This window comes from Nicotiana sylvestris, chromosome 12 (genome assembly GCF_000393655.2).
Source record: "Nicotiana sylvestris chromosome 12, ASM39365v2, whole genome shotgun sequence".
NCBI lineage: Eukaryota > Viridiplantae > Streptophyta > Magnoliopsida > Solanales > Solanaceae > Nicotiana > Nicotiana sylvestris.
The window spans coordinates 151,850,910-151,861,541 of NC_091068.1; the positions used below are offsets into that span (position 1 = coordinate 151,850,910).

The 10,632-nt window shown below is 38.9% G+C and overlaps 1 protein-coding gene across 1 annotated transcript; it reads left to right on the forward strand.

The window, feature by feature from the left end:
* The first annotated feature begins 9,803 nt into the window (after positions 1-9,803).
* LOC138883946 (uncharacterized) lies at positions 9,804-10,388 on the forward strand. Its single transcript, XM_070164671.1, has one exon. The coding sequence runs from the start codon at positions 9,804-9,806 to the stop codon at positions 10,386-10,388; it is 585 nt and encodes a 194-aa protein (XP_070020772.1).
* The last annotated feature ends 244 nt before the right edge of the window (positions 10,389-10,632 follow it).

A 10,632-nucleotide genomic window follows, 5' to 3' on the forward strand; every position in this document is an offset into this window, starting at 1 on the left:
GATGCTACTCGTGTTCCTCCCGGCTACAGGAATAGATCAAAATATCATCAATGAAGACTATCACGAACAAATCCAAGTAAGGCTTGAACACTCGGTTCATTAACTCCATAAAAGTTGCTGGGGCATTTGTTAACCCGAATGACATCACCAAGAACTCATAATGCCCGTACCGACTATGAAAAGCTGTCTTAGGCACATCAGATGCCCTAATCCTCAACTGATGGTAGCCATATCTCAAGTCAATCTTCGAAAATACCTTGGCACCCTGAAGCTGGTCAAACAAATCATCAATCCTTAGGAATGGATACTTATTCTTGATTGTAACCTTGTTCAACTGTCGGTAATCAATACACATTCTCAATGATCCATTTTTCTTCTTAACAAACAACACCGGCACACCCCAAGGCGAAACACTCGGCCTAATGAAACCCTTCTCAAGCAAGTCTTGCAGTTGCTCCTTCAGCTCTTTCAAATCAGGCAGGTCCATACGATACGGCTGGATAGAAACGGGCTGATTGCCCGGAGCCAAATCAATGCAAAAGTCAATATCTCTGTCGGGTGGCATACCCGGCAAGTCTGAAGGGAAAACCTCAAGAAACTCACGAACAATGGGCACCGAATCAATATAAGGAACCTCGGCACTAGAATCACAAACATATTCTAGATAGGCCAAACACCCCTTCTCAACCATATGTCGAGCCTTCACATAAGAGATAACACTACGGGTAGAATGACCATGAGTCCCTCTCCACTCCAAACGAGGTAAACCCGGCAAGGCTAAGGTCACAGTCTTGACATGACAGTCCAAGATAGCATGGTAAGGTGATAAACAGTCCATCCTTAATATGACATCAAAATCAACCATATCCAGAAGAAGCAAATCTACACGAGTCTCAAGACCTCCAATCACAACTATATAGGAATAATGGACTCAATCTACTACAATAGAACCACCCACCTGTGTAGATACATAAACAGGGGCACTCAAAGAATCACTACGCATGACCAGGTACGGTGCAAAATAAGATGACACATACGAGTATGTAGACCCTGGATAAAATAACACTGAAGCATCTCTATCACAAACTAGAACTGTGCCTGTAATAACTGCATCTAAAGCCTCAGCCTCGGGCCTAGCTGGAAGAGCATAACATCGGGGCTGGACCCCACCACCCTGAACTACATCTCTGGGATGGCCTACTGCTGGCTGGACTCCACCTCTAGTGGCTTGAGCTCCACCTCTAATACCTCTACCTCCACCTCTAGTACCTCTACCCCCACCTCTAGCTGGCCCGGCGGGCTGTGGAACACCTGGTTCTTGAACCATGGCACAGGAACCCTGATGCTGAGAGCTACTCGGTGCTCAAGGGTAAAACCTACCAATGTGACCCATGTCACCACAAGTGTAACAAGCCCTCGGCTGCTGAGACTGCTAGCCCTAACGACCTGAATGACCCCCCTGAAAAATCTAAAGTGGTGGTGCATTGATAGGAGCAGGTGGTACACTATAGGACTGCTGATCGGAATACTGCATCTGAGGACCATGGCCACCTGAAACACCGTAAGAAACCTGGAGTGCTAACTGAAAAGGACTAGGAGGATGGCCTCTACCATATGAATCCCTACCTCTAGACGAGGTACCACTAAATCATCCTGAATGACGGGGCCTCTTGTCCGACCCATGACAACCTCCCTGCGACAGAGCCATTTCCACTCTCCGGGCCATATTGGCTGCCTCTTGGAAAGATAACTCATTCCCAGTATCCCTAGCTATCTGAAGATGAATCAGCTGAATAAGTACATCAATGAACCTCCTCACCCTCTCTCTATATCGGTGGGAAGTATGATAAGAGCATGACGATCCAAGTCAATAAATCTGGTCTCATACTGGGTAACAGTCATAGAACCCTACTGGAGACACTCAAACTGTCTCTGATAGGCCTCTCTCTGAGTGATGGGGAGAAACTTCTCCAAAAATAGCTGAGTAAACTGCTCCCAAGTCAAAGCTGGCGATCCGACTAGTCTAGCCAAACAGTAATCACTCCACCAAGTCTTGGCGGATGTAGACAAGCAAAAAGTGGCAAAATCGTCCCAATTGGTCTCAACTATTCCCATGTTCCTGAGAACCTCGTGACAACTGTCTAGATAATCCTGGGGATCCTCAGTAGATGCACCATTGAAAGTAGTTGTGAAGAGCTTGGTGAACCTATCCAACCTCCACAAAGCATCGGCAAACATAGCCACTCCATCCCCGGTCTGAGCTACCATACCTGGCTGAACTACTCCAACTGGATAAACTGCTGGAGTCTGGAACTAGGGAGCTACCTACTCCGGAGTGTGAGTAGCAGGAGTCTGGGTTCCTCCTCCAGCCTAAGAGATGGCTGGTGCTACAAGAAGTAAGCCTCTTTGGGTGACACTCTCCATAAGGCCCACTAGACGGACAAGAGCATCCTAGAGAACTGGGTAGCAATAAACCCCTCTAGGACCTGAGCTGGGCCCACCAGAACTGCTGGGGCCGGAACCTCATCATCAAAGTCAACTGAGGCTCCGTTATGGGTGCTGCTGCCTTGGGATGAGCTCTGCCCCTACCTCAGCCTCTAGCACGGCCTCGGCCTCGCCCTCTACCCCTCGCGGGAGATGATCTTGGGGGCTCGGGCTATTGGTCAGTAGATGAGGAAGCGCGTGTTCTCTCCATCTACGAAAGAACATAGTAGAAATTCAATTATCATTGAGAAACCAAACCGCACTATAGAAGAGAAATTCAATGTGAAGAGAATAAACCAAACCGCACTATAGTAGAAACCGCACTATAGAAGAAAAACATCTACAGTTTTTCCTAAATCTGTAGCCTCTAGGGGATAAATACAGACGTTTTCGTATCGATCTCTCTAACTCTACTGAGCTTGTTTGTGAACTGTGAGACCCATGTAACCTAGAGCTGTGATACCAACTTGTCACGACCCGTATTTCCCACCCTCGGGAGTCATGATGGCGCCTACTAATGTGAGCTAGGCAAGCCAATTATTTGAACCAATTTATTCATTTTCCAATTATTTCCTTTTAGCAAACATAAAGAGATAATGTAATAACAACAAAAATTTAATTTTAAGAGGAAGAAAACAATAACATAGCTGAAGTTTGTATCTATTGCAACTACTTAAACCATAATTTCCCAAAATCTGGTGTCAAAGTGTCATAGACGGTCTAAGATTTACTATATACAAAGTCTAAAGAAAATATCAATACACTGTTTCTGAATTAAGGAACATGAAATAGGGAATAAGGGATAGAGGGAGACGCCAAGGCCTGCGTACGCCTGCAGGTCTACCTTGGATCTCCACGTGGACGGAAGGTAGCCTCCGAACTACAGTCCAAGAGCTACTCCTAGAACTGCACATAGTGCAGAGTGTAGTATCAGCACAACTGACCCCATGTGCTGGTAAGTGCATGGCCTAACCTCGGCGAAGTAGTGACGAGGCTAGCACTAGACTACCAAATAAACCTGTGCAGTTCAAATATATATACAACAGAAAAGAAATACAAAAATAACCAGTCAAGTATGGGAGGGGGAGCATGATGTGGAGGAGATAAAAATTCAGAATAGAAAGACATCGAGTAAATGAAAGAAACAACAGAACTCAGATATCAACAAAGAATTAGAAATCAATAAATGCATGGTATCACCCTTCGTTCTTTTACTCTCGTCTTCACCAACGCAATCATGTAATAAAAATGTGCACGGCATCACCCTTCATGCTTTTACTCTCTTTCCTCACCATATAATCAATATAATCGGCACAGAATGGTACATCGTGTGGCACATCATCACCCTTCGTGCTTTACACTCTTTCCTCACAAATCATACATGGCATCACCCATCGTTCTTTACACTCTTTCCTCACAAAAACAATACACTGCATCACCCTTCATGCTTTAACTCTCTACCTCACCCAAACAACAATCACAAGCAATAAAGCAAGGAAAATAAAGGAAATTGCAATGATAATCTCGGCAAGGGAGCAATAATTCAACAATAAGTCCCGGCAAGGGACAACATCGAAACAACAACCAAATCCTGTAAAGGGAGATAACAAATAAAGCAACAATAGCCCGGCAAGGATAGAAACATAATGATATCTTATCTTTCTCACTTTTACTTCATAATTCACTTCACAACTCGAGCCAATGCTCTAAAAGTTCAATTATCATCTTATACTTTCACAATTCGTTATACAACTTGAGCCAACGCTCCTCAATGTTCATAAATCACAATTCCTTCCACAAACTTTACACAATAAATAGAAATCTTCACCAAAGCATGGATAATACAACAAAGTCATGAAAATCACAATATAAGACTCACATACATGCTAGACACCAATGTATAGATACTCGTCAGCATGCCTATACGTCGTACTCCACAATTACCACATAGCAAATAGGACTCGACTCCTAATCCCTCAAGCTAAGGTTAGACAAAACACTTACCTCGAACTTTCACGGCCAACTCAATCCTCAAACACCGCTTTTACTTTTGAATTTTCCTCCAAATCAATTGTATATAGACATAATCCACTTAATAACATCAATAAATGATAAACAATTCAATTACAATACTTAATTTGTTATAAAATAATAAAAGAAGAATAAGAAGAGTATTGCAGAGCAAAGTAGAGAGGAAATTCTTATTGATATGGGATGACTTACATCGGAATAGAACCCACTATTTATAGGGAGAGAGTAACTTAGACACCAAGTAATAAACCCTAGAATCTCTCTAAATATAGACATTCACCATAAATAGAATTCTATTTATAACACTCCCCCTTGAATGTCTATTCAACAGATAATGTGCCTCGTTAAAACTTTAACTAAAATAAAATCCAGTGGGAAAAAATTCTAGTAAAGGAAAAAGAGTACACATATCTAATAATACGCCTTTTGGTTGCCTCGTTAAAAACCTTGCAAGGAAACCTCAGTGGGACAAAACCTTGTAAGGAAAAAAAGAGTGCAACACGCATTAACTTCCCCTGATGAGAGCATCAATTCACATCTTTAAGCATTTGCATTCCAATGTTGTGCACCATCTTCAAAAGATTTTTGGTAGGAGCTAAGATGTATTGTCTTCATATGATCTTGTTAGAATCGTTTGTTCAATATCTTCACATAGAGGTGAAAACTCTTGCTATTATATTATCATGCTTATAGTTATAGCAAGATACATTTGTGCACCAATTGCACTGAGGAAGTGGTACCTCAAGATCAAGAATTGTAGATGCTTCAAGCAACTTAAATCCTTCATGGATTGTCATGTAAGTTAAGTCATATAAGCCATATAACATATTTTAGATGCATATCAAGTTTTTATGTCATGCTATACATATAAGATATCGAAAACTGATTGCACATACCATTGACTTTATACTTTCAAGTATTTGAACAACATAGACAAAATAATATGTCTTTTATGTGAAACCAATTCTATTCGAATTGTGTCTCTTCCATTTGGTCAATATTTTTGTGTCTGTAGGCGACAGACTTAAGATCCTCATCTATATTTAGCGCTATCATAGATGTCGTCGACGGACATTTTATATCGATTCCAACATTTTTTCATAAAGACATAACATAGAGATCTTTTCATTCATATATTCAGGTACTTGAATATCTCATGAGATTTTATGAAGTGTTATGTCATGTAATATTCTAGATCACTTGCCTCCTTATTATGATCACTTTGATCATTTGCTCATATTCTTTATCAAGATGTTTTATTTTAAACCAATTAGTATATACGCTTTAAGCGTACCATAGACGTTGTCTTTCTAGGACTTAATAGGGGCATTTGCAATGAGAATATAGTTACTTTCTTTGGACCAGCAAATGCGTCTGGCATGCTTTGTAATATATTGCAAATGAATTATCCTTTTATGAAGTTCAAGTTCATATTATTTTATTCGAAGATCTAGATATACACATGATAATTCATTCCACATAACTTTTTCTCAACTGTTTATCATGTCTCCCCCTCGTGTTAGAAAAACTAACTTGTTTCCTCAACTTTGAGAACTCATCTTTGTGCATTATGGTGTTAATCAATATACACTGCACATCAATAATAATAAGATGGAATTATTTGGTTCTTGACCCTGAACCATTTGTGAGGGGAGAATGTAATATACTTTCGTATATAACTTATATCAAAGTGATATAGATAACTTTGTTCTCATAAGTAATAGTTTAGTTATTAAGTGGAGGCACTCAATAAATTATTTTGTTAAATTGGTTGTGATGTAAACCAACTTTTCAAGATGAACTTCTTGAATAGAAAATCTGGAAATTATGCTCGAAATTAAACTATTGAGCAAGTTACCTCGCAAAATACCATGTTGCGAGTTAATAATAATTGCACATGTAACCATCTCATAGATGCATCTTATGTGGTATACATGGCAGGTGAATGGGCCCATATTCAGTTTTGATATTTCTAGCATTCATGGGATTCAATCCCAATTTTAGTTGTTCTACTAATTAGTAAGAACAAGCAATGTAAGAGAATTCGTAAAGAACTTTCTAGTTTTTTATTATTTACCCATGTGAATTCTCTATTATTTTTGCACACCATACTTAAATTGATATGGCTAACCCAAATGCCAACTGAATAAATTATCAATATTGATAATCTTCAAATTTACACCATGGCATGTGCAATTATTAATAAACACCAAGTTTATTATGATATGAGTTTTTATATCAATAAACTTCTACTTTATTATGGCATTCTTCTGTTTGTATAGTACAAACTGGAGAATAAAGCACTTTTCACATACATATTACCCCTCTACAAGTTGTAGTAGTAGAAGATATTAAACCTTTCCTTTATTTATAGTCTCAGTATGACCAACCGCTTTTGCGAATACTTTAGAAACTAAATAAGTTTCTTTGAGACTTACTACAACACAATATCTTATTGATAATCAATTCTATTTCTCTAAAATAGTGGTAATTGGCTCTTCCAGAGCTCTCAATTAATTTTGTACTACCATATATTTATCAACATCCATATGGTCATATATCTCTTTTAAGGAGAAAGTTATACCATTATGGTCATGGTCAAAATTATATGCAAGATATGTTTCTTGCATTATTGTTGCCCTTTAATAATCACATTGTCAAAATATTTTGGCGTACAATAGGTACATGACCAATGACCATTCATGCCATAATAATGATATTATTTTCTTTTATCATCTCAAACCTCCTTTTAGAGGTGAGTGTGGTATATTCGCTACCACTAGCACATTCATATTCTTTGAAGAATGAATATGTATTCATAAATCAGATGTAGTCACATTCACATCATGAATGGACCATAATCATCTATATGTGCTTTATAAAATCTCATGTCAAATCAATAACAAATATTACTTTCACAAAGTAAAAGATTATTTTGAGAATCCTTATTATTCTCATTATCACAATGATGACGATTATAATTTCGTCTATTGCCACGTCCACATCCATTGATACCTTCATGGTAATAATTTTGTCTTCTTTCAGACTTATCACATATTGCTATCACATTCTCTTAAGGGAATGAGAATGGAGCAAATTCAATGGGACGGATTTTTAATTCTTTGCCCACAATCATACATGAATTTGATCATGGCAAGACATAGAAATTTACCACTTTGGGTGGTTATAATTTCTTTCAAACTCCATTAGAGTTACAATCAAAATTTATCGCCTTTGTTTGTATTTAAAATCAAATTATAGAATGTCAAAAATTTGAAAGAGAAAAGTAAAATGCTTACCTTAAATCCAGAATTTAATCATGAAGAAAGTTCATGGAATAATTGACAATCATTATGCTCAATCCCAAAACTTCTACTTAATTGGTTAGAGTCTCGTGCTGATAACGTGTTATAAAATAATAAAAGAAGAAGAAGAGTATTGCAGAGCAAAGTAGAGAGAGGAAATTCTTATTGATATGGGATGATTTACATCGGAATAGAACCCTCTATTTATAGGGAGAGAGTGACTTAGTCACCAAGTAATAAACCCTAGAATCTCTCTAAATATAGACATTCACCATAAATAGAATTCTATTTATAACATAATTATAGTTTTCCCATCATTCTTCCCAAAAAGTCAATAATTGACCCCGGACCCGCTTGGTCAAAACATGAGGTTCAGACCAAAATCGGATCATCCATTCACTCACGAGCCCGAATATATAATTTGTTTTGAAATCCAACTCCAAATCGAGGTCAAATTCCCAAATAATCAAAAAGCCCTAACTCTACCCAAATCCCTAATTTTCTACCTTTAATCTCAGGTTTTAGGCCTATGACTCTAATGGGTGTTGATAAAAATGGAAGAAAACGAGCTTAGGATTACATACCTATGAAGTTATGGTGAAGTTTCTTTTCAAAAATCGCCAAAGAGGTGTGAAGAAGAAGAAGTTGTGAAAAATGGCGAAATTCCCATAATACATTCTATTTTTGAACTAAAAATAATTGGGCGGATTTTGGTCTATGCAATCGCGAAGAAAGGAATGCGATCGCATAGGATAAGGAAGATTGGTCATTGCGATCACGTTCAAGGCAATGCGATTGCATAGAAGAAAACGGGTTCCCTACCCAGGCTTGGTTTAATACATCACGATCGCGGAAGAAACAATGCGATCGCATAGAACAAATTGTGACCTCCCAGAATTTACTCTACAATATCGCGGAAGGACCTATGCCATCGCATAGCACAAAATAGGACCCCTGAAGTTTACACTATGCGATCGGGAGCCTTCCTATGCGATCACATAGTACAAAATAATTGGACACCAGCAACAGCAGAACTCACCCGACACCTATCCAAAACTCACCCGAGCCCTCGAGGCTCCAACCCAAATATGCATGCAACCTCAAAAACATCCTACAGACTTATTCGTGTAATTAAATGACTAAAATAACATTATGAACATCGAATTAAACCTAAAGATTAATGAAATTTCTCAAAACTTCTTTAAACATCAAATTTGCATTTATGGTCCGAATCATGTCAAATGGATTCCGTTTCTTACCAAACTTCACAAAATTATCTTAAATCATATATAAGACCTGTACTGGGTGCTGGAACTAAAATACGGGCCTGATACTATCGAGTTTTAATCAAAATTCAATTCCAAACCTTATAAACAATATTCTTCAAAAATTCATTTCTCAGGCTTGGGACCTCGGAATTAGATTCCGGCATACGCCCAAGTCCAATTTTTCCTACGGACCCTCCAGGACCGTCAAATCACGGATCCGGGTCTGTTTACCCAAAACGTTGACCGAAGTCAAATTAATTCATTTTATAGTCAAAATTTATCTTTTTCACGTTTTTCACATATAGGCTTTCCGGCTACGCTCCCGAACTGTACACGTAAATCGAGATGAAGCTAGAAGAGGTTTTAAAGGCCTCGAAAAGTGTGCCATTGACAACTGTACGCATATATTGCACGCTTCCAAAGTGTGTCATTGACAACCAATCAGTTAACCACTACTGTTATGCCTATATTCACCATCCCACAGTCGACGGTGGTGCAGAGAAAAACTCATGAGTCACAATTTGTTACCCAGCAAGAACAGTCCCACTCTTTTGAGTACCACTCATACCTATTTGATCATCCTGCAAAGATTGAGAAGCTTTCCCGAAATATGGCACAAGAAGAAATGACCCAAAGAGTGAAAAGCTTAGAACAACAGCTGAAAAATATGCAAGGGTTGGCAGGTCAGAAAAGTATTGCCTTCAAGGATCTATATATGTTCCCCGATGTCCACTTGCCACCTGGTTTCAAGACTCCCAAATTTGAAAAGTATGATGGACATGGAGAGCCTATATCCCACCTGAAAAGGTATTGCAATCAGTTAAGAGGTTCCAGAAGAAATGAAGAATTGCTAATAGCTTATTTTGGGGAAAGCCTTATGGGAGCAGCCTCCAAATGGTTTATGGATCAAGATACCTCTCACTGGAATATCTGGGATCACATTGCTCAGGCCTTTGTCAGACTTTTCCAACACAATATTGACATTGCCCCAGACCGCAATTCCCTTTCAAATCTGAAGAAGAAACTAACTAAAAGTTTTAGGGAATATGCCATTAAATGGAGAGAGAAAACAGCTAAAGTTAAGTCACCCATGGATGACCACGAGCTAGTCATTGTCTTCCTTCAGGCACAAGAGCCAGATTACTTTCAAAACATGATGTACGCAGTTGGCAAATCCTTCTCGAAAGCAATCAAAATGGGAGAAATGGTAGAGAATGCCCTCAAGACAGGTAGAATTATAAGTCAAACAACTCTCAAAGCTGCGACTCAGGCTGTCCAAATTGAATCTGGTGACGAATGAGATGGATGAAGAAATCATAATGACATCAGGGTCGAGGATAGGTCCTAGGAAAACGTCTCGAAGGTATGACCAGCCTCGTCTGTTTTCCGATAACTCCCTTGAGCATTACTATTATCCACCTCAGAACCCTCAATACTCTATTGATTTACCTCAGTATGTTGTCTACCCACCAAAACACCCCAGAAGGCGAGCACAAGCATCACAAAATCTCCACTAGCCTCCACCAAATTTTCAAATGCCTTAT